The 27271-nt window shown below is 53.6% G+C and overlaps 3 protein-coding genes across 14 annotated transcripts in view; 2 read left to right on the top strand and 1 right to left on the bottom strand.

The window, feature by feature from the left end:
• Window positions 1-7468, top strand: part of PASK (PAS domain containing serine/threonine kinase) — a 33878-nt gene extending 26410 nt beyond the window's left edge. For 2 of the 4 annotated variants that reach the window (XM_019958049.2, XM_019958048.2), the window contains exons 15-18: window positions 2293-2492; window positions 4485-4618; window positions 6215-6361; window positions 6907-7468. In XM_019958049.2, coding sequence (XP_019813608.2) covers window positions 2293-2492; window positions 4485-4618; window positions 6215-6361; window positions 6907-7100 — 675 coding nt within the window. In that variant the 3' untranslated portion in view covers window positions 7101-7468. Of the gene's footprint in view, window positions 1-451; window positions 2058-2292; window positions 2493-4484; window positions 4619-6214; window positions 6362-6906 lie in introns of those variants that run through there. The other 2 variants (XM_070787073.1, XM_019958051.2) reach the window with 2 other exon arrangements.
• Window positions 7469-10461: 2993 nt separating this feature from the next.
• MTERF4 (mitochondrial transcription termination factor 4) lies at window positions 10462-16161 on the top strand. Its single transcript, XM_019958055.2, has 4 exons — window positions 10462-10540; window positions 11683-12166; window positions 14428-14612; window positions 15272-16161. Exons 1-4 carry the CDS (start codon window positions 10520-10522, stop codon window positions 15611-15613), a joined length of 1032 nt encoding a protein of 343 aa, XP_019813614.1. The 5' UTR covers window positions 10462-10519; the 3' UTR covers window positions 15614-16161.
• Window positions 16024-27271, bottom strand: part of SNED1 (sushi, nidogen and EGF like domains 1) — a 75407-nt gene continuing 64159 nt past the window's right edge. The window contains exons 29-32 of one of the 9 annotated variants that reach the window (XR_011565987.1): window positions 27134-27224; window positions 22353-23479; window positions 21423-21460; window positions 16024-19530 (exon numbers count right to left, since the gene is read on the bottom strand). Coding sequence is in view for 4 of the 9 variants with exons in the window: in XM_070787068.1 (XP_070643169.1) it covers window positions 23245-23479; window positions 27134-27224 (326 nt within the window). In the remaining 5 variants the exon portion in view is untranslated. Of the gene's footprint in view, window positions 19531-21422; window positions 21461-22351; window positions 23480-27133; window positions 27225-27271 lie in introns of those variants that run through there. The other 8 variants (XR_011565988.1, XM_070787069.1, XM_070787070.1 and 5 more) reach the window with 8 other exon arrangements.

The raw sequence follows: 27271 nt of genomic DNA, 5'->3' as shown, positions 1-27271 counted from the left end.
AAGGGAGAGTAGCCAACTAAGTAGAAAGGTGTCCTGTGAAAGAGAAATTGGGTGTTGGGGTGGGGCAGGGGAGACAACAGTTCTTTGGTTTGGGGAATGTGGGAGTTTCATTCCAGATGATTCTTTGCTCCCTGGAAAAGGTGGAGGGATGCCAGGGGGTGCGGGGTGGGGGGATGTGACCAGTTCACAGGTTTGCTCTTGGTTTCCTGGAGCTGACTTGGTTTCTAATAACAGCTTCCATGAACTGGTATTTCTTCCCCAAAGCTATGAATGCCCAGAAATTACTGGATTTCTGAAATTAAATTTCTGAGGCACCTACTTGTAAGTTTTGGTCATCACAGTTCTGCCCAAAGAATGCCACCTCTCCCTGTCTTCCTCCCCTGGAAGGTTATACAGGCATCTCCTTTACTTGATGGTGGAGGTTTGTTTCTGAAATCTTCATGGCAAACAGGTTTCCGTGTGACATGACACGTGGAGTCACCCACAGCTGCTGCCTGACTGCTGTTCATTCAGGGCTCTGACGCCGCTGACTCTGCAATAAGTCTCCTGGCCCTTTCGTAAATCAGTGTGCACAGTGGGCTTCACGTGTAAACGTGGACTCGGGGCTCCACAGAACGGCAGTGTCGCGTGCAAGTGTGTGCGTCGCCTCCAGCTCTGGGTCGCGTCTGCTCGGTGCACGGCTCTCCTCTGTGGTGAGCAGCTCCTCACCCGATTCGGGCTTGTTACTGCTTTGCAATTAGTAACCCTCAAAGTTGTCCATATTCAGAGCAGCACGTGGTTTCTGCTTCCCACCTGGGCCTGATATGCACACGTGCCTGTGTGTATGTCGGTGGATGTCCATACACGTGTGAGCGTATGTGTGAATGTGTAAGCACAGACATCCGTGTGCGTGCGCACATCTGTGCAGTGTTACGCGTGCACATGCACACGCGTCGTCTATACACAGATGTGCAGGTGTGCACACGTCTGCGTGTGTGTGTGTGTAAATACATGTTCATTCATTCATTCTGGCCGAGCCAACAGAACTCTGTTTTGCTCGTGCTTAGTCTTTGCGACCCACTGGACTGCAGCCCAGCAGGCTCCTCTGTCCCTGGGATTTTTAAGGCAGGGGCACTGCAGTGGGTTGCCATTTCCTTCTCCAGGGGATCTTTCCAACCCAGAGATTGAACCTGTGTCTCCTGTGTTCCCTGCATTGCAGGCAGATTCTTTATCTGGTGAGCCATCGGAGAAGCCCTCTTTATTTATTTAAAGTTAATTAATTCAGCTTAGTTTGTCTGCCATTAATTGTTGCTTCTGACTCAAAGATATTCACTTGTAAATGTAAAATTTTCTCTAACGATCTGAATGACTGTGTCCACGAAATCACGGTGCTCATCGGTACAGCTGGTGTCCGAGTGGTGAGTGGGGTCAGCAGTCTTACTAATTTTACTTAAACTTCACTGAGGTGCTACTGCTACTGATCCCCCACACTACACGTGCCGTGTGGGCAGGCAGCAGTACATCCTAGTAACTACCCTCTCGCAGTGGAGACAGTGGAGACTGATGCGCTTGCCCGTTTCCCGGGAGTTCTTTTGAGGCCGCACCGCTGAAAGGCCACAGGCGTTGGGGAAAGCATGGCTCCACTCTGCGCTGCTCTTTGAGAAGCTGCCAGAGCCTGGAAGTTGCAGCCTGGATACTGGGCTTCTGCTCCCAGCCCTGCTCAAGTTGCCCGATGAGCTCTGGGGAAATCACTGCCCCTCTGGGCCTTCTCCTGGGCCACTGCCCACACAACCCAGGCCACACTCATTCAAGCGTCCACCACGCGTCCTGTGGCTTCTGCTGCCGTCTGTCTGTCCTCCCTAGACGATCGTTCTGCCTGTCGTGGGGTGAGTGAATGTCTGCCGGGGAGGTCACTGGTGGCACACAGACCGAGACCTTAGAAACAGTGTTTATGAGGGGCGTCCCTGGAAGGGCACAGGCGCAGGCGAGTGGGTCTCGCAGGGCCGTACACGCGGTCCCTCTCGCTGACGGTGCCGCCTGGTGTTCCTGGGGATTTGCCGAGGGGCAGGCCTGGTGGCTCGGATAGTAAAGAGTTCCTGCAACATGGGAGACCCGGGTTCGATCCCTGGATCGGGAAGATCCCCTGGAGGAGGGCACGGCAACCCACTCCAGTATCCTTGCCTGGAGAATCCCAGGGATGGAGGAGCCTGGCAGGCTACAGTCCACGGGGTCACACAGAGTCGGCTTCACCTTCTTTCTTTCTCTGAGGCCTTGTGTTCAGTGTCCTTTTCACAACGGTGGCCCCTGTTCCAGCTGGTGTCGGCCGTGGTGTACCTGCGCTCCGAGAGCATCCTCCACCGGGACATCAAGGACGAGAACATTGTCATTGCCGAGGACTTCTCCATCAAGCTCATCGACTTTGGCTCGGCCGCCTACCTGGAGCGGGGCAAGCTCTTCTACACCTTCTGTGGGACGATCGAGTACTGCGCGCCCGAGGTCCTCATGGGGAACCCGTAGGTGTCCCGGGCGGGCAGCCTGTGCTCACACCTTCCGCGGCAGCAGAGGGAAGCGGCTTCAGGTTGTGCCTCTGTGTGATGAGGGTGCCGAGTGACACAGTATGCTTCGGGAGGTCAGTGGGCAGGAAAAGGAAGCTCAGTCGGGGAAGCCAGGGGTTCATTAGACTGCCTTCTCACCTTTTGTGTTTGGAGTTCACTATAATCAAAAGTTAAGAGAAGATAAAGAGTCCCCAAATTTGGGACTCTTCAAAGGCATGAAGAGAATTTTTTTAGTTGTTTATTTTGATGCCAGCACCAGCAGGCTAGTGCGCTGGTGTGCGGTTGGGCTGGCCGCGTGAGGCATGAAGCGCCAACGCAGGGCCCGTGCTGGGGCTCACCCACTGCTGCTGGCGGTGCTGGCGCTGACCGGCTCGCCTCCATGTCAGCTGGGCGTGGGGCGAGCCCCTGCTCTTGCCGAGATGAGAAGCGGGTCCAACTCTGTGCTGGGGGCCTAGCTGGGGCAGGGCCCAGTCTCAGGGAGCTCAGGAGAGAGAAGGTCGAGACGGAGCTCAGGGCTTGTAGGGCTCCTCTGAGCATGGACACGGTGCTCAGTGTTTGTGCCCCAAATGCGTAGATTTCTGTCTTGTCCACATGCAATGCAACTGGTCTTTACCCGCATGAGCTGAGCTCCAGGCAGGTCTGATTGCGGGTGTTTCACTGTGTCTCTTTAACACGCCCTCTGGAGAAGCGTGGCTCTGACGAGTCTCCCAGGCATGCTCGTGGTTAGAGCATCCAGGACCTTCACCGCAGGTTCTGCCTGTGTCTTCCCTCTCGTTTCCACATCCTTCCATCCCTGGGTGGGAGACTGGCCTCCACTGCTGTCGTAAGGACAGTCCTGTCGGCCCAGGGCAGCGCCTGTGGGCTCACGGGTGTCTGTGGCTGCTTCTGTGCAGCTGTGGCGGAGAGGGTTAGTGTCCAGAGGCCGCGCGGCTCCCGCCTGCGCTCGTCACCGGCTCTTTACAGCAGGAGTGCCGACTCCTGCTCCGCTCTGGTGTTCTCTCCTGGCCTCCAGCGTCCTTGCCATCTCTTTCTGCTGAAGCCTCATTCTCTTGTTCTGGCATTTCCTCTCACTTCCTGAGCTCTGCCCTCATGGTTGCCTCCTGGCCCCCTGCCCCCGGCTCCTGCCTCCTGGGGTCCCTGGCCCTCTGTGGCCCCTGGAAGGCAGAGGCTCCTCTTGGGCCTCTGCTCACCAGCTCCCTCAGCTGCCGCATCTGCACTCCTGTCTGATGAACACAGCTGCTCCCCAGGCTGCCCCCGCCCCCACCCACAGCTCCAGACATGAGGGACCAAGCACGCTGGCAGCGTGGGGCCTGGCCTCTGTGCAGGAAAAGGTGGATTCACCCTGCTGGTCTGCTGTGGGCATTAGGGTTGAACCATGCAGATGGCTGGCAGAGAGCCGGCCTCTCAGAGCCCAGGGATGGTAGCTGGGAGGAGGGGATCTGTAAGCACAGAGGAGAACCAAGAGCACCCCGGGGCGCCATCCCCGAGGCCCGCTCCTCCAGCTGGTGGCCGCCTGGACTCCGCGCCCCACCGTCTCCTCCCTCCTGCTGCTGAGGGCTTGCTTCATCCTTACAGAGGCTCGCCTGTGCCAGTCTCACCCTGGGCTCCTTCAGGTCTCTTCTGAAGGGCAGGCTGCCCTGCTCTGAAGCCGCCATGGCTCCCCAGGTCCCTGGGGGCCTGGCACTGCCTGCACTCCTGGGTGTTCCCTCCTCCTCCTCCAGGAAGCTCCCCAGCGGACACTGTGCTCAGCCCCTTGCCACCTGCTGACTTGGTCTCTCCACTGCTGAGTGGGCCTCTGCTTGTCGTCTTATCCCCAGTGGCTGGCGGGGGGCGGACGTGGTCGAGGAGTATGGTGCGTCTCGCTGGGGGTTGCTCTTGGATGACATGCGGGGTCCTGGCTGTCTTGTGGGGCTGGCCCAGCGCCCCGAGTGCCTCCTCTTCCTCTGGCAGGTACCGGGGGCCGGAGCTGGAGATGTGGTCCATGGGGGTCACGCTGTACACGCTGATCTTCGAGGAGAACCCCTTCTGTGAGCTGGAGGAGACCATGGAGGCCGCAATAAACCCCCCGTATCTGGTCTCGGAAGGTGAGCTCGCACGGGCGGACGTCCTGGGCTGGCTCCTGTCTCACAGCAGTGCATGGTGTCATCCACACAGGCACAGCTGGCTCGCTCTCTCTTCCGTTCCTCTCAGACTTTGATCTGAACAGAAAGGCGATTTGGAGGTGACTTTGATGTCATGACTGATCTTAGGGAAGTTTGGACCAGAGGGGCTGTCTTCTGAGGGACACACTGGCAGCCTCTGAGCATGGCCGGAGGGAGGGGGAGGATGGACTTGACCCCCCCAACCGCTCGTGTGGAACCAGGGTTCTGTCCCTCCTGGAGCGCCTGTGAGCTGGCTCCCCGCAGAGCTATGAGAGCGGCTTGCATCTGCAGTGCCGACCCCTGCCAGCGGGCCTGGATGGCCCCTCAGACCCATGCCTGGAGGAGCTCCAGGGAGCTGGACCACAGGGTTCTGAGGTCTCCCAGTCACGACATGTGATCCAAGAGCACTCATTCATCACCACAGGTGGTGAGGTGACAGGCTCCCTTAGGCATCAGGCCTGTGCCTGGGTTCTTCGCTCAGGGTGGAGGCCCGAGTCTCAGTCCACTCGGGCTGCCATGCCTGCCCATCACAGGCCGGGGTTTACAGCGCTAACATTTATTTCTCACAGTCTGGAGGTGGAGATCCCGAGGTCAGGGTGCTGGCGGATTCCGGCTGGTAGACAGCTGCCTCTTCCTGTGTCCTCACGGGGCAGAGAAAGGAGAGAGCAGGCCCTCTGGTGCCTCTGCTGATAAGGGCACTGATGCTGGGGGGGGTGGGGCACACCACCTCATCTGACCCCCTTCACCTCCCAAAGGCCCCACCTCCTACTATCATCACACGGGGAATCTGCGGGGGGTACAGTTCAGTCTAGAGCCACCTGGAGGAATTGTAGAGCTTTCCTAACGTTCTGGATCCCCATGATAGTGGGGCTCTTGCAGCCTGCTGCTGCAACTTCCGGGGCTGCTCCACCTTCTGGGGCTGCTCCACCCTGGGGGATGCTCCACCTTCAGGGGCTGCTCCACCTTCAGGGGATGCCCCACCCTGGGGCTGGGGGAGCTGCTCCACCCTGGAGAGGCTGCTCCACCTGCGAGTGGGCTGCTCCGAATTCTACTCCCTGGGCTCTCAGGACAGTCACCCGGGCACTGAGGTCTGGAGTGGCCCTGGTTGCGGTGACACCCATGCTGTTAAAGAAAGTGGGAGCCAGATGCAGACTCAGGGCTGGGGCTCTCCTCAGCACTCATGCGCCCTTCCCGTGGGGAGAGACCGGGGCTCCGCAGCTGCACCTCCCTCCCCTCCCGCCACGCGATGCCTGTGTCCATGGCTCTGTGTCTCCAGAGCCCCAGCGGGCAGCCCACATGAGGGCTGCTGCCCCCTGGTGTCATGAGCAGCGTGGGAGCTCTAGCACTAAGCTTTCATTTCAGGGGCCCCACACACCTCCCGCAGCACTTTGGGAAGCATGGCCAGGGACCCCGCCTTCCAGAAGCCCCACGGTGCTGGTCAGAATCGGTGGCCCAGGCCCTGCACTTGCACAGTGCGTGCCACCCACCCCCAGCCTGGGCCACCTTCAGCCCTCTGACCACATGCCCTTCCGTCCCCAGACCTCATGAACCTCATGTCTGGGCTGTTGCAGCCTGTGCCCGAGCAGCGTACCACCTTGGAGAAGCTGGTGACAGACCGCTGGGTGACACAGCCCGTGAACCTGGCGGACTACACCTGGGAGGAGGTGTGTCGGCTAAACAAGTCAGGTGAGCAGCCCAGCCCGTGCACTGTGGGGCAAGGGGGTCCCAGTCGCCCCCTGCCTCTGGGGGAGGGGGGCTCCCTCCTACGCACTGCCCTGGACACCAAGGTGAGGGCCCAGGGCTAGCCTGCTGCCTGTGAGCCGGACTCCAGAGGCCCTGAACAGCCCCAGGGGCCTTAGAAGGTGGGTGAACACCCGTGGGCACCCGTGACAAGGACAAATCCACAGATGAGGTGGAGGCCTAGGGAGAGGGTTTGTGAAGTGCTGATGGCCAGAGCAGGCCGAAGCGAGGAGGAGAGCGGAGGGCGAGGGAGCCGGGGCCCGCAGTGGGCAGCGGCGGCCCTGTGCGTCCGGGGCCCGCTGCGCGGGGGCTGTGTCTGGATGTGCAGCTCCGGCACAGCGGCGGGGTCCGGCAAGTCTCGAATGATGCTGGGTGGGCTCTGCAGGGTTCCTCTGGTGCCTTCTGCTCTTCAGAATGCCTCCAGAGGGAAGCCAAGGGTTTCAGAATGCTGTTGCAGGCAGGTGACGCGGCCTACCTCTCTCCCCCTTCAGGGAGCAGAGCTCTGTCCACCGTTGGTCTGGAGCTGGACGGCAGGAGCCCCAGTGCCGCGGCTCGGGCCCCGGAGCCCCACCGGCCCTCGTGCAGCAGGGTGGGATCCAGAGCGCCGGCTGGCCCAGCTCCCTGCCGCGCTGCAGACTCGCTTAGGGAGGCACGGCTTTCTCAGGCGCCTTCCGTTCGGGAGTAAGCGCTCAAGAATTAGGCCTAGCTCACTTTCTAAAACCCATCTGTTAGAACAAAAGCCAGTGATGCTGTGCTATTTTAGGTTTACAAAATAGACGTGGAATTCATTTTTTTCATGGCCTTGAGAAAACACTCTAGCGTTTGAGTTTTGTGCTACTGAAGGGCTTTTCATCTGCGAATTTCCAAAAGGCGCATGAGAGGCTCTCGGTTCTCTTTGTGCTTTCGTACACGCGCCTGATTCCGGTTTCCTCTGACTTGGTGTACGCTTGTCTGATACGTGGAGTGTGGAGAACTGTTTGCCAAATGACCAAACTGTTGCTTTATTTCCTTGAACGTTTTCCAAATTAAAGCAGTTTTATTAGTCAACAATTACCCTGACTTGGACCACATGAATTCTTCTGCAGTGCTGGTACGGGAAGCACTTCATTTCCTTATTTTTCTATCTGTGCGTCTCCGTGTGCCACAGTGGTTCCGCCTTGGTCAGCTTGGGGGTCCCTCTTTGTGCCCAGCAGGTCTGTGCAGCTTCGCCAGTCTAAGGAGACTGGAGGCATGGTGTGTCAGCCATTGCCCTTGTGCAGAGCTCAGCAGGGCTGGCCCATCATCTGTCTCTGCTCTGCTGTCCACCCCAACCCCTCCCAGCACCTCAGCACCCCATGACTATGCAGAGGTATCCAGCCCCAGGGACCGCCCACTCGTGACTATGTGGGGGCATCTGGCCCAGGGAGCCCCCATGACTATGTGGGGGTGTCTGGCCCCAGGGAGCCCCTGTGACTATGTGGGGGTGTCTGGCCCCAGGGATCCCCGACCCATGACTGTGTGGGGGGTGTCTCCCTCACCCTGTGACTATGTGGGGGCATCTGGCCCAGGGAGCCCCCTGTGACTATGTGGGGGCATCTGGCCCAGGGAGCCCCTGTGACTATGTGGGGGCGTCCGGCCTCAGGGAGCCCCCTGTGACTATGTGGGGGCGTCTGGCCCAGGGAGCCCTTGTGACTATGTGGGGGTGTCTGGCCCCAGGGAGCCCCCTGTGACTATGTGGAGGCATCTGGCCCAGGGAGCCCCCCGTAACTACATGGGGGCATGTGGCCCAGGGAGCCCCCCGACTATGTGGGGGTGTCTGGCCCTGAATGCCCCTCTCCCCGTCCTGATCAGGACCCAGTGCAGCTCTCACATACTCAGATAACTCCTCCCCTCTAGGCTCCAATCCACCCTAATCTGAAATTCAGCCTCTATTTTGTATCTGTTTTGGAGAGAGGGAGTGGTTGGGGTCAGAAGGAAACCTTTCATTTTACCCCCTGCTCAAATAGCAGGAAGAAAACAAAACCAAACCCAAGGCCCCAGCACCCCTTTCCCATGTGTCCTCACTCTGCCGGGCCGAGGCTCCTACCCAGAGGACCGAGAAGATGCTCAGGGCCAGCCTGCCTCAGGTGCGATCCTGCGCCCAGTTTCCAGTATTCGTGTAGGAAGTATGCAGCTATCTTGATGACAGTTCATTTTATTCTCCACTTGCGGTATATAGGATTTCACCATCCCTTTCCTTTAGGAAGTGCTGCCTGAGTCTCTCTGACGTCTCAAGAGAATGACGAGGACTCTTCCTCTGTCCAGCAGAGATAGTAAAGGCAGGACTTTTAGAAGTGTATTTTTTAAAGTCTGTAGTAAGTTAGTGACATTTACTGTTCAGAATGAAACAAGTCTTATGATGTTCTAAGAACTCTTCAAAGGTTAAAAAAAAACCCAAATATTTTCCTTTGTAGTTTCTATGATGCTTATAATACAGAAGAAGTTACAGAATGCTTTTTTCAGACAGGTGTGCAATGGGCTGAAAATGCAAAGTTCTAGGTCTCCAAGAACTGTTACTTCTGTATAAGAAAAATAATTAAAACTCACCTGATTTGTTGGCAGAGGAAAGTCTGAACGCTTTGAGAGTATTCTCTGCAGAAAGAATCCAGGCATTAAAGTTTTGAGGCAGATGCTGAAAAATTTTCCTCCCCACATTACAGTCAAGATTCCAAAGAGCAAGGCTTTCTCAGAGCACTGACGTTGCTGCCAACTTTCTGGAGTGATTCCTGCACGCCAGCCACTACTCTTTCTAGACCTAGACGCCTATTTAGGTTCTGTGACTCCTTCCAGGGAGGCACACAAGGATGTTCTTAGACTTTGGGTGTAAAAGCATTAACGTGATTAGCTTTGCAGTACTGACAGCTGCATATTTCAAGGAGAAAATCAGGGTAAAAAAGCAAATCAATAGAAACAGAACCATTTCTTGAGTTCCACACGGTTTACAACCTTCCTCTTCTTTGACATAATCCTTTTGTGAAAAGATATATTTTTAGCACCCCGTCTGGCGCCTGGCCTAGAGCAGGTACTCTATAAACTGTATCCATGCAAAAATCAAGTCCTTTTCCTCAGTTCAGAAACAAGTAGATAAAACAAGAAATGCTTACAAATTAAGGTTTGGACTTAAAACTGATGGAATTTAGGCAGCTGAGAAAGTACACTCTTTTGTTCTTCTTCACCACTATCCCCTTTTGAAAGATGCCCAGTTTCTATACCTGAACGATTACAGGTCTATATCCAAAATTTAAGAATAAATGCAAATTAGGCTGCAACAATTTCATCCCAGAAGGAAACCATACCTCTAAGTTGGGAGGAACTTTTTAAAAGAAAAACCGTAGATTTGTGGAGTTCCTTTGGACAGTTTAAACACATCTAGAATATGTGTGTTTTTATCAAGAATTATAATTGGAGCTGGCAAGAAGGCAGGGCGCTTGTCTACAAAGGACGGGCTGCAGTCTGAGACGGTTGCGTAGCTGTAAGGGGAACTCCTGAGACCGTAAGGCTGTTCCTGGCAGGTGCTGCTCTGGGTAGGCGGGGGCGTCCCTGGGTCTGGCCCAGTTCTAACTTCTCAGAAGTGCGGAGCGGGGCTTAGACCCGGTCCTCCGCGGCCCCCAGACCCCATTTGGAACCTGGTGATCACTCCATTCTCATTTCAACTCTACACTAAAATTCTTACTGGATACAGATTCCACATCGAATCTTAAATAACGTCACCTGGGACGATTCCATCTTACTCAGACCGCCCAGTCTCTGCCTTAAGCTACTTTCTCCGGGGAGGTTACTGCGGGACCAGGGGGGCGGCCGGTGTGAGCCGAGGTTACAGTTTTCTCTTACGGAAAGCGAGCGTGTGGGGAAGGGGCTGTTCATTTGTTCTGCCAGCCGGGAGCTCCGGAAAGCGGAAATCCGGGCAGAGTGGGCACGAAGCAGGGAAGCCGCGGTCCGAGAGCCCACGGTGCAGGCGGCCGGACGCAGGTGGAGAAGGGCCGGGCGGAACTGCCTCGCTCGCGCTTGCGCTTGCGAGGGGGAGGGCGGAAGCGACGGACGCGGGAGGGCGGAAGCGACGGGTCCTGGGAGCGCCGCTTCCGCGCTATGGCGGCGCTGGGTCGGCAGGTGAGGTGCCGCCGCGTTCCGGTCTCCTGCGGGTCGCGGAGGTGTGCGGCACCCCGGCCTCCGGCGCTTCCCGCCGCGTTGGCGCGACTTTAGCCCGTTGTCCCCACCCCGCCTGCCGCCGGCGCTGGGCCGAAGCCGCGGCTGGACCACAAACAGGGCGACAAGGGGCGGCGGGCGCTCCGAGCGGGCGGGCTTGGCTGAGGGCGCTGGGGAGGCTCAGGGACGCGTCTCGAGGGGCGTTGAGGACCCGGGGATTGGGCCCCGTTGGTGGCGCGCCGGCCTGACCCCTAAGAGTTCTGAGGTCAGCGGGAATGTTGAAGTTGGCTGGCAGGCTAACGGCGTTCCGTTTGTGGAATGAATGCAGTTAGGTGAATCTGGAGACTGGTATGAGATACGGAATTTTCAGGTGTGGGTACCAACTCGGACCCCAGAGTTGGCACAGAAATGATTTTAAACTAAAGACGTTTGAGATTCAGCAGAGACTGAAAGAAGCTTGCTTGGAGCGGCCCTTATCTCACTAAAAGCAGAGCTTTCCGGGAGTGAGGGCGCCATTGAGCCTTTCTCCAGGGGAGTTTACCGTCTTGAAGGGAAAAAAAAGAGGGACGACCCCTTGTATCAACATAAACATTGTCACAGACTTTCTGGGCTCCCACTTGTTTTCCGAAGAGCCCTCCCGTTTGCTCTTCCCCTAGAAACCTTCCTCCCCCATTTGCCCCCAGCTGTAGTCATTTAGGGAGCTACCTCTTTCCTGAATCAACATACGCATATAAATACACTTTTTTCTTCTTGTTAATCTCTCAGCTAAATTTGTAGCCACCCCCCTCAAGGCACTGAACAGGTAGAGGACCCCCCACACCCGAAGGCATACTTTACCCAGTGGCCTTGAAATTGTTCTCCCAATCCCTCCTTGTCCCGGTCCCCTCAGTTAGAGCAGCAAAAGCAAACCTATCCTTCTGCAAACTCTGTTCTCTGTACATGAACTTCTTTCTCTCTAGGCTTTTAAAGTTCAGTTATGAGTTTGCAGATTGCTTATAAAAACTTATGTTTGCGTGAGACCAATGAGCTAAAGACCCTGACTCAGAAATCCTGTGGTGTCCGTTGCATTGGTGTGATGAGGAATGCATTCCCTTTGTGTCTTACAGGTCTTTGATTGGCACCGCCTGACGCCCCTTACCTGGGCCCTCCTCGCTAGGCAGACTCCTCAGCCTGCAGGACAGAAAAGGACGGCTGCTTTTTTGTTGTGTAAGCTAATGACAGTCTCCAGTGGAGGGGGCCTTGAGGAGTCGTCCTTTGTTGAACCCCCAAAATGTGCACAGAAACCAGAGCACAGAACAGGGCTGATTCAGTGCCTCCTTGAGAAGCAGAGGACTCCTGTGTTGCAAGAGAATTTTGTCCGTTCCCTCCGGGACATGGGTTTTAGTGATGTCCATGTTAATGAACTGCTCAGCATACAGCCAGGTACCCACCCTCAACAGATGCTGGACATCATTTCAGAATTAATACTTCTGGGTTTGAATCCAGAGCCTGTGTGTGTGGCCTTGAAGAAAAGTCCTCAGTTATTGAAACTGCCTGTGATGCAAATGAAGAAGCGCTCCAGTTACCTGCGAAAGCTGGGCCTCGGAGAAGGTATGAGGTGGTGGGGATTTTATATGTAGTGCTGAGGAGTCAGAGCTGGAGACCAAATAGCCTGGGGAGGTGGATTGAGGAGGTTTCTGCGGGGGAAAAGTCCTTGAGAGGAATGTGTGATTTGGCTTAGAGCTGAGGAGGCAGAGTGACCTCTGCAGAGGGCCTTGCAGGTGGGAGGGGGAGCTGAGTGACCACTCTTGTCTGGTGTGTTCCCTGTGGGTGCTCTGGCGTCGGGAACAGTGGTGGGCGCGTGGTGTGGGCCCCGCACACGTCAGCGGTGGCGTTGGCTCGTGGGTGTGCGTGGCTCGTGGGTGTGCGTGTGCCCTTGGACGCTTCAATTGACCCGGGGCGGGCTCAGTGCTGTGTGTGTCTGTGTGAAGCCAGAGACTTAGACTCCTCCATCCCGGGGCCGCGCCTGCGGAGGAGGAGAGGGGTCTGGAGCCGTGTCAGGCATTACTGACACTTAGAGTTCCCCGCAAAGGCTTGGGTTCCAGTCAGGTGTCTCCATTTAATGGGAAATGTGAAATCTTCCCAGATTCCTGGGACACAGGTGGAGTGGCCATTTCCCAGCCACCGTCTCCGCCCCCCCCACACACAGGATTCACTCCCCCCAAATCCTAGAAGTTCACTGGATCTCTCTCTCTTTTAAATTAAGGAATTAATTTTATTTTTGACTGTGCTGGGTTTTCGTTGCTGCGTGGACGGCTCTGTGGTTGCAGCATGCAGGCTTCTCGTTGCCATGGCTTCTCTCGTTTCAGGGCACGAGCTCTGCCCCAGGTGCGCAGGCTGCCGTCACTGCAGCGCGCAGCCTCGGGGGTTGTGGCGCACGGGCTTGGTTGCTTTGAGGCATGTGCAGTCTTCCCAAATTTGAACTTGTGTCCCCTGCACTGGCAGGCAGGTTTTTAATCCATTGCACCAGCAGGGAAGTCCCATTGGGTCTCTCTGTGGGCTTTTCTAGAGGAGGAGGGTAGGGGCTCATGAGGATCTCCAAGGACCCCTACCCACGTTCATCAGAGGAATTCTACTGTTTGTTCATTCTTGTCTGTTGTTGGTGAAGTATTGTTGGGGATGGGGAAAGGGGAGAAAAGGTTGGGAGTCCAGATTTCAGAGGATCTCTACAGGCCTCCTTCTCTTTTCTAGAAGATGAGCAGAAGGTAATGGTGTGTGTTTCTCCTAACAGATTACCTGTTGCGGTGTAATCTGAAAGGCTCAATTTAACACCATCCTTGAGCTCAGTTGCTTCAGTCAGGTCCGACTTTTTGTGACCTCAGGGACTGTAGCCCACCAGGCTCCTCTGTCCATGGGATTTTCCAAGCAAGAATACTGGAGTGGGTTGCCATTTTCTTCTCCAGGGGATCTTCCCAACCCAGGGATTGAACCCACATCTCTCTTGTCTCCTGCATTGGCAGGAGGGTGCTTTACCACTGGCACCACCTGGGAAACCCTGACGCCTTACGTGCCTTCGTTATAGATTAGAAGCTCAGCGTGAGCTTCAGCTGCAAAGGTAAACACTGAACTCCTGAAATTCATTCCTGAGTGTGTTTCATCAAGACATTGACTCACCTGTTAGGGAGGTTTACCAGTGTCTGGGCTCTGAGTCTTACTTGGTTATCTATAGGAAGGCCACAGGCCCCAGTTTGCCTGGGATGGTCCCAGTTTCCGCCGGTTTTCTTAATACAGTTACTGACAGAGCCCCCGTCCCTCAGAAGTGCCTTAGTGTGGATGAGACCTGCGGCCCCTGCGAACCCGGAGATCAGTCTCTGTGCTTGTGCGTCAGGATTCTCGCTGTTACTATTACGCTGTTATTGTGGAACCACTTTTCATTGCGTTCTAGCTCCTAGGTCCTAAGATGTTGGTTGTGAATGTTTCAAGGACTGTTTTATTGCAGGAGGAAACAGGAGTCCAGAGCCCCAGTGTGGGAGAGACTGCTGCCTCAGCCTCCTGTCTGGCTTTCCCAGCACATCCCTGTGAAAGTCTCTTCTAGGCGAGGAGGGCACGAGGGGCCCTAGCATATGAAGCAGGCGCCTGTCAGCTGGGGCTGGGCAGTGAGGAGCGAGGGGCGTCACTGGGGAGTTGAGCCATTCTGGCCCCTTCTGCTTCCACAGTGCTCCTGGGAAGACGTATCTGAAGTTGGCACTCCTTCTGTGGAGGAGAGGATCCTTGTTTGTTTTTTAAATTCAGGCTTGATTTAGGTGTGGTTGGCCCCTTGGGTTTCTGGAATATCCTAAAATGATGTATTTGCCCTTTTTAATGATCTTCAGGGAAATTAAAGAGGGTGCTTTACTGTTGCCCTGAAATTTTCACCATGCGTCAGCGGGACATTGAAGTCATTGTTGGGGTCCTTAAGGAGAAGTGCCTTTTCACCGTGAAGCAAGTCACCGAGATTTTGCACAGGTGCCCGTATGTTCTTCGGGAGGACCCTGGTGAGCTGGAGTACAAATTTCAGGTAAGAATGGCTGGTGGCGTGCTGGGTAGCAGCAGGTTTCCAGTGCAGTCAGGGTCAGCTGACTCACCTGGGCAAGCAGACAAGGTCAAGATTAAACCCTCTTGGCCCAGCGCCAGCCAGAATTCAGTGTGGAGTCTTCTTCGCCACGGGTAAAAGATCTTCCGCAACTTTCCTGCCATTGATAACGGAATACTCAGGCCCCTTCTTAGAGTTCATATGAGACCTCTGCTTGAAATACCTAATTTAAAATTAGCTAGAACCTTTCTTTCAAATCTGTTGTGCATGTTGATCTTAGAAACGTAAGTATGAAGGTTGTTCCAAAGTTTCTGGTAACAACTTTGATGGCTTAGGTCAGATCCTAGATGTTTTCTGAATTATTTACCTATTTTTTTCATGGTCCCAGTTTTTCTTACCCCATGAAGGAAAATAGATCTTGATTTCTCCTTCCTGCCCTTTATTTTTTGCTGCATCTTTCTCGATATAAATTTGAAAATGCTTTGAAAGCTGTCGCCATCGTGCAGATGCTGGGGGTCACAGTGCTCTACCGCTGTTGACTAGTCAGGTTTCTCCGCGTGCTTTTGGACAGCTGCAGTTGGCTGTGCTTTAGGAACCTACCAGGCTTTTTGCAGCTGCCTTCCTAACCACGTCTGTGTCTCCAGTATGCCTATTTCAGGATGGGGATTAAACACGTGGACATTGTGAAGACGGACCTGCTGCAGTACTCCATGACCAAGACCAAACAGAGACACGTGTTCCTGGAGCGGCTGGGCCGGTACCAGACCCCTGACAAGAAGGGGCAGACACAGGTCCCCAACCCTTTACTGAAGGACATCCTCCGAGTTTCAGAAGCTGAGTTTCTGGCCAGAACAGCAGTTTCTTCTGCTGAGGAGTTTGAGGTTTTTAAGAAACTCTTGGCCCGGGAGGAAGAGGAGTCTGAGGGCTGCATGGCTGATGACGAGAGTCTGGATGAGGAGGAGGAGGAGGACAGGGAGGAGGAGTAGGAGCTGTGACGCATGGACTGCAGTGAAGGGAGCCCAGAGAGAGGAAAGGTTATTTTAATTTCCTCAAAGCTTTTGGAAACTTCACTTCATTCTTCTCAGGTTATTTTTTATTCTTAAACTGACCTTTTGATGAAAGAATGTTTGGAAATCACCTGAGAGGTAGACAGGCCACACTAAGCAGCAGATGCCTTGGCTCGATCGGTTGGGTTTCGTGTGGAGGGCCCTGCTCCATCCTGACCCACAGGCTGGGAGCTCCTGAAGTCGGGGGCTCAGTGCAGCAGCGTCTGGTGTTGCTGTTTCTCCGTCATCTGTGTTGGTGATAATTCTGTGACACAGTGGGGATGTTTCTTCTAGTTCAGGAGTCATTTTACATCCTTCTAGTGACAAAGAATTAGGAGAAGACAGTGAAGCCTTAGTACATCACAACAGTTTATTTTAATGACAACAAGTAGCAGATTTTCCACAAAAATACTCATGTTTTTAAATAAAAAATACTTCTTTGTAATTGCGTTCAGTATACAGCAGAGTAAAAGAAAGCTGACTGGTGACGTGTGGTTTGTCCTGCACAGTTTCTTGATGCCAGCGCTGTGAAGGGATGCTTTTTGCATTTCTGAACAACAGGCCCATCTCTGACCCGTGGGGGAACCTGCTTTTGTGCCAGCTCGGTCCAGGGGCCACATCCAGTCCTGATGTCTCTGGCAGCTATGGAGTGCTGACCTGGAGCATGCCAGAACATGGTCCAGATGGGGCTTCTGAGGCCAGAGGAGAATGCATGCCTGCCAGGGTCATGGGGTGTTGGGGTCTGGAGCCAGGGCCAGGGTCTGGGCTTGGTATCATTGCAGGGAGCTCCATGGCACCAGAGGTGGCCCCTTGGGGAGGCCACAGGTTCTGAGGAGCAACTTTGAAGAGCTGGGGTTGGGGAATGGGCTTGGGTGTATGCACCAGGGCTCATCTCTGAGGTAGAGGCCCAGTCCTGGGGACACAAGCTCAGCAAGGGGGGAATGGGGGTCACTACATGTTCTGGGGGCTCTTCCCCGGCGATGGGCTGGCTGGCACAGGATTGATGCTGCAAAAGACATTTTTGGCGATGTGCCCAAAACCTGAGACTCGTGGCACTTGGCTTCATTTTTCCTGCAGAGACGGTAGGTCCTGTCGGGTGGCAGTCCTCACTGGGGTGATCCTGACTCCTGGGAGTGCCCGGCACCATCTGGGGTCAGTTGTGTCGTTAGGACCAGAGGGTGTGTGTGCGGCCTCAGGACAGGCCCGCAGCAGGCTGAGCCAGCCCAGAGGCAGTGGCGCCGAGGCTCAGACGCTGCGCCGAGGCCGCCTCTAGCAAACGCGCCTGTGTTGGTTAGTGAGAGCTTAAGATTCTAAATGGCTGCTTGTGTTGTTTCTCTTATGTAAAAGATTTTTTACGATAGTTCCTTTCCGCCCTGTGCTGGGGTGTCGTTGGGAGATGGGAGCCTTGTTTTACTCTGGGGACTGGCACCTGGAGCAGACGCTTGTGCCTCCAGGCTCGCGCTGGAGCACGACTGCAGAGATGCTTTCCGCCAAGGCCAGTGGCGCGTGAGTCCCTCCACGCGGGAGTCCAGCATCGGTGGCAGCAGTTCCGACCCAGCAGAGTTGCGGAGGTTGGCTGACACCGGGTGGACCCTTGTCTACTGGGGTGCTGGTGGGGGCAGCGAGGTGCTGCGTAGCTTTCCCCGTTGGCGCCGTGCCAGCCCTAGTGCAGGGGAAAGGGAGGTTTCACCTTCACTGCCTTCTCTGACCACGGGAACGAGGTTTCCTGTGCTCTTGTGTTGTGTGGCCTTTCGGTGGCTGGCGCTGTCCCTGGAACCTGGGGTGTTGCTCTTGTGCTCCCCATTTGGGGCTAGCAGAATCTTAAATTTAAGCTCGATTGTGTGGTCAGTTGATCCAAATTTTGATGAGCACAAGACTGCCTTGGCAGCCCATGATTGCTCCTTTTATGTCCACACAGAACTGTGTATGCCCCTGACAGTTTTCTGATTCCGTTTTACTCATTCCTTTGGGTGGACTCTGAGGATTTCCAAGGATGACTTTACAGTTTGACGAAGGAGCCATGTGGGCAAAAGCAGTGGCTCATTTGTAATGTTTCAAGGATAAATTATAATTCCTTTAGCATCAGGAAGTCTTCTACTAGATATATAATTTATAAGACGTCAAAAGGGGTTAATCGTAAGAACACAGCACCACGCTCTGGATTCAGTAGACTGTTTCTTGTAGGAACAGAGGCTTCTAAGGTCAAAACAGGAGCACGCTCCATTGGCCTTGTGGCTGAGGGCTTAAGGTTGTTACCGCGGCAGTGGCGCGTTCCACGCACTCCCCAGTGATCGCGCCATTGGCGCCTGGCGCCGCAGCTTCCATGGCGCAGCGGCAGGGCCCGGCGCAGCGCAGGTCAGCAGCGTGTGTGTACGTATGCGCTTTCCTTGGTTCTCCCGGCGCCGGGGCCCCGGGACTGCTCTCTGCCGTCTTCTCCAGGTGATCCTTGGAGACGGGGTACCTTCGGGAGTACAGTAAAGACGTCCTTGCTGGAAATGACAGAATGCATAATACACAGACATATGCACACAGAACTTTAATATAAGTAAAAAGCCTAAAATATAACTCTGTAAAAGTTTTTTTATAAAAGTTGAAAGGAAGGAGGCCTTTCTGGGCTGTAGTGCTGACTTGGAGCTGAATCACTGGGAGGTGCCCGGGGCTGGAGCTCCAGCCTGGGTTGGCTGTTAAACGCTCAGCACGGTGTGAGGTGGGCTTCGCAGCTTTGGTCCTCACCTCATCTGCAGCGGGGAAGCGTGCTGGAGAGCGGGCTGGCAGGATGATGCGGTGGTTGGCGTGTGAAGGAGGAGGGTGTGGAAGGTGGTGCATACTACCCGGTGGCCCCCAACAGCATTGCATGAGCTGTGGCCTCAGGGAGCCCTTTCCCAGCATCTAGTCTAGCCTCCCCAGCCGTGCCTCTCCACATCGCCTGGCTTGTGGGAGGAGCCCTGCTGTGCCTGGTGGACATGCTGCTTTGGCTTTCCAAGTGGGCTTGAAACATTGAGGTTTCCCTGAAACCCTTGAGGTCTTTGGTGCCTTGGTGGGACTTGTCATCCTTGGGATAGGCTGAAGCCTATGGCCTCAAAGACCAGGGCTGAGCTCAGCATGGCCCGTGGGCCGACTTGGCTCTGCCTGTTTTTGTAAATAAAGTTTTATTGGAACCCAGCCATCCCTCATCAGTCACACGTCTGTGGCTCCGTTTGTGCTGCAGCTGCAGGGCTGAGTCATTGCCGCAGTGACCGTCTGGTTCACAGACCCAAAATACTTCTGACTTTAATGGAAAAAGTTGTATATGAAAAGTGTTTAAGCTCCACCTTAGTGTTGGCTATCATTTTCTCTTTCAAAATCAGCTGGTCCATATGGCGGGTCACTACTTGCAAACGGTCAGCACGGACTGCTGGCGGAGGAGAGCCAGCCGAAGGGCTTCCAGTGCCTCACCTCTGCACCTTCTCCCAGCCCCGTGGTCTTTGCTTTGGAAGCTGTAGGTAGCAGTTCCTCCTCAGTTTGGTGGTTGGTTCCTAAGGGGAGAATCCTTTTCTGATGTTGGAATCCGAAAGCTGGTTTCTGAAGGTTGCAGAAGCATTCCTGATGGGCAGCCTTGCTCCCCTGGGGCAGACGTGTGTGCATTGCCTGCTTAGAGCAGCCTGGGTTCTATCTGGTGAGGGTCTGTCCTGGAGGTCTCCCTGCCTGTGGCTGATGCCTGCCTGGCCTGGCCGACTGTCTTCAGAGGCCAGAGGAGGGAAGCTGCTCAGGCCACTGACTCCAGCCAGGACGCCGTTTTCAGTCTGATTTTAGACCTCATCTTCTTGGGCTTTAGAAACACGTGAGGTTGATGGAATGCAGCAGGAACATCCAGAGTCCTTAGAAGAGAAAACAGACCGGTTGTGAGGAGGAGGGCACTTGTGCGCATTCCTCTTCACACAGTGGCTCTGGGCTGTTGCCCCCAGAGGACCTAAAGGGCTCGCCCCTCCCTGCCTCGAGCTGTGGGCTTCGTCCCCTCTGCCGTGGGGGGTGGGGGGTGGGGCAGGCTTGTGGAGGACCAGCTGCGCCCTGGTGTCCGGGACAGCTCAGCCCCGAGGCCTACAGGCTGCTCCCTTCATGTGGCGATGCCGTGATCCCCTCTGAAGATGGGCTGTCCCTGGTCTCTCTGTTGAAATGAGTTCTTGCACTTTGGTCTTGGATGAACAGTTGTGTGTGAATTGTTGTTATGCTGTTGAGTCTCTAAGTCGTGTCCCACTCTGCGACCCCCTGGACTGTAGCCCACCAGGCTACCCCAGAGAAGTAAACGTTCCCTGCTTATTTGTGTGTTTTCCGTGGTTTTAAGAACAGCAGTGGTAGTGCAGCATAGTGTTAGTTGCTCAGTCGTGTCCGAGTCTTTGTGACCCCATGAACTGTAGCCCGCCAGGCTCCTCTGTCCATGGAGTTCTCCAGCCAAGAAGACTGGAGTGGATTGTCATTCCTTTTGCCCTGGGATCTTCCTGACCCAGGGATCAAACCGAGGTCACTTGCACTGCAAGCAGATTCTTTACCGTCTGAGCTATAGGGAAGCACCTAAGAATAGGTATTCAGAATAGGTATTCTAAAAGCTAGTATTTGATAAGTTAATAGTTGAGGATTTCTTATTTGTTTTTATAGAAATGGATTTATTGGATGAGTTCTAATAAAATATATTATCTTTCAGGTGACTTATTGCAGTATAAACATTTCACACTCAAGTTGTATCTGTGGGTGGTGAACTTCGTGCAAGCCTGGGAGTGCATCTTCTGAGTACGTGGCGGTGGGGGGAGTGGGCCACCTGCCTGAGGTCACGTGTTCCCGCTCACGTGTGGCTGCCCCCCCACCGCGGGCCCAGCCTCCTCCTTCCAAGATCTGCTTTAGTGTCAGCCTGGGCCTGCAGGGCTCTGCTGCTCCTGGTGTTTACAGAGGCCTCTGAGTAACAGGTGGCTGTGTGTGCAGCTGCTCTGCCCCGGCTGCCTCCCGCCTCTCCTGCACCACCGGGAAGACAGGCTTCTCGAGTGCCGAGCTGCCCTGGCCCAGCCAGAATGCCTCCTTTATTCCCAGGGCCATCATGCTGACAAGAAGCTGTGTCAAGCGCTAGGTGGGTCTCTGGGTTAGCCCAGCATCTTCTAGACTGTTGAGAAGACCTGCTCAGAGTTGCCACGTGGGGAGGTGCGAGTCACAGGGGGCTGAATTGCCAAAAGAGGTTTGGAAATGCTGGCATAAGTAAGAATAGTGTTAGAAGATCCCTTTTGTTTCAGGCTCTCTGAACGCTTAGGGTCCTGTGCACAAGCATTGGGCTCCCAGTGCAAGAGCCCCCAATGTGAGGTCAGTGCCCCCCCAGTGGCCGCCTCTGCAGGGCTGGGCGCTTCTGGAGCCCCTCCACCTCTGGCTCCAGGCTGCGCCTCTGTGTCCTCCCTGCGGGCCTGGCAGTCCCGCCTCCCTGAGGCAGGTGGGCTTCAGCCTCTGAGAGCTCAGCCAGCCCTCCATTGCTATTGCTGGTGACTGGGGAAGGTGTGTGTCTGCTGTTCGAGACAGAGTGGGGTTCAGTGTATTTGGGCTAAATTTATGTCTGTTGGGAGGCCTTAAGGATTATTTTCCTCACTCATCTTAACCCCCTTAGGAAGCTCTGAAAGCTTATGGTCCGAGAGTCTTTGACACAGAGCTGCACAGGGAGATGGCAGCCCGCCCGAGGACCCAGTGCTGGGGACACTCCTCAGACTTGGCAGCAGCTCTGTGGGCCCAGGGAACGTACCTTAGGATTTCTTCAGTGTAGGACTGTTACTTTGTTTCCTGAAATAATTGGAGAAATGTGGGTTATGAAAAAGAACGAGTCCCTCTGACCTGGCAGCTGCCTTAGCCCCAGCTCTCGGTCCTGAGACTGTCTGGTCTTTAGCTCACACGCTTTGCAGTTTGGGAGTGCGGTCAGTGAGACGAGGACACAGGTTAGCGTCTTACTCTCGGCACCCACCGGGCTTGGCGTGGGTGTCGTGGAGTGAAGGCAGGCAGGCACCTGCTGGGCCTGAGTGAATGGGGGTGTGGGGGACAGGGTCTGGGGAGGCAGGTGATGCGCTCGGGTCAGGCAGCAACGGGGCTTCGCCTGGACTCAGTAACGCGAGACCCAGGGCCTGTGGCACCTGGTTGGTCTGTGGAGAATGTGACTGAGGTTTGGACTCTGCTGTCTGTACTCAGGCAGCGCGTTGTATGATAATTCTGTGGCTACCTTGACCCCTTTGGGGAAAGACTTGGGTGAGAGTAAATAAAAAGTAGATAGAGGTTTACTGTATTTATATAATTGGGATTGTCAGTTACACTTCTTAATAGTAGTGCCAGATACTGTGTGAACTTCCATAACCAGAGTGATGCCTCAGCACCCACCCCGTGACTTCCTCTAGTGCCGCCCTGTGATCTTCCCAACCCCCACCCACCATGTAAGCTCCCATGGCACCCATCCTGTGACCCACCAGCACGCCCTGTGACCCACCAGCACGCCCTGTGACCCACCAGCACGCCCCATGCCCATGGTGCCCATCTCTGTGCTGCTATACACATAGCCGGGCTGTACATCTTGGCAGCCGGGCCTAGCCATGGCCTGTGGCATCCCCTAGCCCCGGTCAGCAGGGCCACCCTGGCCCCGTTTCTCAGCGACCACCGTGGGCACAGCTCGGTCCCCCCCGGGACGCACCTGTCTGGAGCTCTGGTGCGGGTGCTCTCACAGCTCTCCTTGAAGCAGGTGTCCGGGTGCACTTTGTAGACTCTCTTATACCTGTGTCACCAGAGAGCTCTGTGAAGCCAGGGGCTGAGCGGAGTGTTGCCCAGCTCCTTCACCTAGGCCACACCAACCCACAGTAACTGTGCAGGCTTCTGAGGAAGGCTGTTGCTAAGGAAGGCTGTTTATTCCTAATAAAACTTTCTCCTATAGATGTGTTAAAATGTCAACATAAAAATTATGTAATTTTAAAACAACTTTATCCAGGTATAATTTTCATAAGATATGCCCATTTGAAGTATACATCCTGATGAGTGTTGACAAAGTCATGTAAGAGATAAAGCCTGCTGTTTCAAAGGCATGTCTTGCTTGAGATAGACGTTGTTGTTGCTGTTTGGTTGCTAAGCTGTGTCCTAGTCTTTGCGACCCCATGGGCTGTAACCCTCCAGGCTCATCTGTCCATGGGATTTCCCAGGCAGGAATACTGGAGTGGGTTGCCATTTCCTTCTCTGTGAGACAGGCTACTTGGCCCTACAGCTTTGAAACAGTAAGACTGTCCTCTTCTGGGAAGTTGATGGAGAAACCTTGGAGATGCAGGCGTTAGATGTGGGCGACATGTAGGACAGGAGTCTTTACCCCAGCCCCGCCTTACTAACTAGTGTACTCTGAGATGCCTCTGGAACTTAAGCCTCAGTTTCGTACAAAACGGGAATTCTTTATCCTGCCTCTGTCACAAGTTTATAGAGAACAACAAATGAGACATTAACGCTTTTGGAATGCTGGAGCTGTTTGAAAGAGATCCAGGGAGTTCAGTGGGTAAAACCCCAGCTCATGAGCTCAGTCTAGGAGAGCCTTAGGATCTGAAGCCTTAGCTAAGACTTCCATTTCCAGTCATCTGGCCGTGGCAGGACCTGGAATTAACCGCACGTGAACAACTGGAGAACTGGGCGAGATACAGGAAGTGAGTCTTCTCGGACGTTAGAGAACACTGCAGGACCGGCCTGAGGAGCAGGGGGCACACGAGCGCGGTGGCTGGGCGGCACTCCGCCAGTAGGCACTGTGTGGGCTGTGGTGGGTTCAGGGGGGTCCACGCAGTGGTTGCACTGAGTTGGTGAAACAAGAGATTGGAATTGGGGAAGCAGAGGTGGCAGGAATTTGTGAGTCAGAGGCCAGCAAGGAGGCAGCTGTGCAGAGGAAGAGCTCCAGACTTCTGGAGAAGGCTCCCCGTGGAGATGAAGCTGTGCGTGCACAGGGTGGACAGAGGTGAGCAGGGGGGAACACGGAGGAGCTGGACAGTCCCAGACCCAGAGTGGGGAGGTCCGGATTAACGGTAGGCTGTTTCAGGGCAGCAGAAACCCCAGAAAGGCCTTGCTTTAAAAGTGAGGCAGGATGAACCCCGGAATAAAGCTGTGCTAAAGCCACCCTAAAACAGGCCTCAAAGGGTCTTTCTGACTTGCCTTGCAGAAATCAAACAATAAAGGAGCCAAAGAAGGTCTGCTCTGAGCGCTTCTATTCAGTGCAGTGTTGGAAATGCTGCGCACAGCACTCAGACGGGAAAATGAAACAGGTGTTCAGATTGGAAGACGGGGAATTGGCCCTGTCTGTAGATGAGATCACACTCTGTAGGGAACTGTAAAGTCTCCACACAAAAGCTATTAAATGAACTCAGCAAGGCAGCAGAATATAAGATTAATATACAGAAGTCTGTTGTGTTTCTTTACACTAATAATATCAGAAAGTTAAAAAAAAACCTGCTTAAAATCACATAAAACAACAACAACCCAGGAATAAACTTAGCCAGGGAGATGAAATACCTATATGCTGAAAACTAAAACATTGATAGAGGAAGCTAAAGATGACTCAGAGAATTGGACACATATCCTGTGCTCTTGGATTGGCAGAATTAATATTGTTAAAATGGCCATACTCCCCCAAACAATCTACAAATTTAATGCAATCTTTTTCAAAACATCTATGAAATTCTCCATAGTACTAGAACAAATAATCCTGAACTTTATATAGAACCACAAAACACGAATTGCCAAGCAATCCCAAGAATAATGGACAAAGCTGGAAGTATAACCCAAGCTTCAGCCTATACTATAAAGCTACAGTGATCAAATCAGTGTAGTAGTGGCACAAAAACAGACATACAGATCAGTTGAACAGAATAGAGAACCTAGAAATAAGCCCATACACATACTTATTGAGAACTTCAGACTTAGAAAGTAGGAAGAACAACTAGGCCATTCAGGTATGACCTAAATCAAATCCCTTATCATACAGTGGAAATGCAAATAGATTCAAGGGGTTAGATCTGACAGATAGAGTGCCGGAAGAACTATGGACAGAGGTTTGTAACACTGTACAGCAGGCTGCGACCAAAACCATCCCCAAGAAAAAGAAATGCAAGAAGGCAAAATGGTTGTCTGAGGAGGCCTTACAAATAGCTGATAAGAGAAGTACAAAGCAAAGAAGAAAGGGGAAGATACACCCAACCGAATGCAGAGTTCCAGAGAACAGCAAGGAGAGAGAACGCCTTAAGTGAACAATGCAAAGCAATAGAGGAAAACAGTAGAATGGGAATGACTACCGATCTATCTCTTCAAGAAAATTAGGCATACTAAGGAGATATTTCATGCAAAGATGGGCACAATAAAGGACAGAAACGGTATGGACCTAACAGAAGCAGAAGAGATTAAGAAAAGGTGACAAGAAGGCACAGAAGAACTGTACAAAAAAGATTTTCATGACCCAGATAACCATGATGGTGTGATCACTCATCTAGAGCCAGACATCCTGGAATGCAAAGTCAGGTGAGCCTTAGGAAGCATCACTACGAACAAAGCTAGTGGAGGTGACAGAGTTCAGCTGAGCTGTTTAAAATCCTAAAAGATGGTGTGAAAGTGCTGTAATCAATATGCCAGCAAATTTTGGAAAATTCAGCAATGGCCACAGGACTGGAAAAGGTTAGTTTTCATGTTAATCTCAAAGGCAGTGCCAAAGAATGCTCAAACTGCTGTACAGCTGTGCTCATTTCACGTGCTAGCAAGGTAATGCTCAAGTCCTTCAAGCCAGGCTTCAGCAGTATGTGAACCAAGAACTTCCAGATGTACAAGCTGGGTTTAGAAAAGGCAGAGGAACCAGAGATCAAATTGCCGGCATCTGCTGGATCATAGAAAAAGCAAGAGAGTTCCAGAAAAACATCTGCTTCATTGATTATGCTAAAGCCTTTGACTGTGGATCACAACAAACTGGAAAATTCTTCGAGATGGGAATACCAGATCCACCTTACCTACCTCCCAAGAAACCTGTATGCAGGTTAAGAAGCAACAGTTAGAACCGGACATGGAACAATGGACTGTTTCCAGATTGGGAAAGGAGTGCGTCAAGGCTGTATGTGGTCACCCGGTTTGTTTAACTTCTGTGCAAAGTACATCATGCAAAATGCCGAGCTGGATGACTCACAGGCTGGAGTCAAGATTGCCAGGAGAAATATCAACAACCTCAGATACGCAGATGACACCACCCTAATGGCAGGAACAGAAGAGGAACTAAAGAACCTCTTGATGAGGGCAGAAGAGGAGAGTGAAAAAGCTGGCTTTAAAATTCAACATTCAAGCATCTGGTTCCATCACTTCACGGCAAATAGATGGGGAAAAAGTGGAAACGGTGAGATACTTTATTTTCTTGGGCTCCAAAATCATTGTGGATGGTGATCGCAGCCATGAAATTTCAAAAACGCTCGCTCCTTGGAAGAAAAGCTATCACAAACCTAGACACAGAGTATTAAAAAGCAGAGACATCATTGACAGCAAAGGCCCGTCTAGTCAAGGCTATGGTTTTTCCAGTGGTCATGTATGGATGTGAGAATTGGACCATAAAGAAAGCTGAGTGCAGAAGAATTGATGCTTTTGAACTGTGGTGTTGGAGAAGACTCTTGAGAGTCCCTTGGACTGCAAGGAGATCCAACCAGTCCATTCTGAAGGAGATCAGTCCTGAATATTCATTGTAAAGACTGATGCTGAAGCTGAAACTGTGATACTTTGGTCACTTGATGTGAAGAGCTGACTCATTGGAAAAGACCCTGATGCTGGGAAAGATTGAAGGTGGGAGGAGAAGGGGAAGACGGGATGAGATGGTTGGATGGCATCACCGACTCAACGGATGTGAGTGTGAGCAGACTGGGGGGGATGGTGGAGGACAGGGAAGCCAGGCGTGCCGCAGTCCACGGGGTCAGAGTCGGCGTGACCTGGTGACGGAACACACCACCACCTGTGGCCCGTTAATGTGAGAAGGGAGCAGGGGCACACAGTGGCAGATGGGCTCTTCAGCCAGCAGCGTTGGTGAAGCTGGACGGCTCCATGTAAATCACAGCCCCTCACACCACGTACAAAAACCAATAGGCTGGAAGCCTTGAATGTAGGGCCTGACGCTGAAACCCTTAGAACACAGGCAAAAGAACCTTTGACATAAATCGAAACAATATTTTCTTAGATCAGTCTCCCAAGACGAAAGAAAAGCAAACACAAACAAATGGGCCCTAGTCAAACTTAAAAGCTTTTGCACAGCAAAGGAACGATCGACAAAACCAAAGGACAGCCTGTGGAATAGGGGGAAGTGTTCACAAATGGTATGACCAGCAAGGGGTCAGTGTCAAACGTGTTAGAGCTCAGGGTGCTGTGAGGACTGGGCAGAAGCACTTCAGGGCCAGGAGCACGCTGCAGGCGCGGCGAAGGCGGGGAGCAGGGACTTACACATGGCGACAGACGCCTCCTTCCCAGACCGGCATGGACTTGGTCTCTGAGAACAGCCGCGTGCAGGGCTGGGGCACCTTCGTGCAGGCTGCTGGCACAGAGGAGGAGGGCCGCTGCTCGCCAGGAGCTCACAGCCGC

This window comes from Bos indicus, chromosome 3 (genome assembly GCF_029378745.1).
Source record: "Bos indicus isolate NIAB-ARS_2022 breed Sahiwal x Tharparkar chromosome 3, NIAB-ARS_B.indTharparkar_mat_pri_1.0, whole genome shotgun sequence".
Taxonomy (NCBI): Eukaryota; Metazoa; Chordata; class Mammalia; order Artiodactyla; family Bovidae; genus Bos; species Bos indicus.
This window is presented reverse-complemented; position numbering and strand designations above follow the sequence as displayed.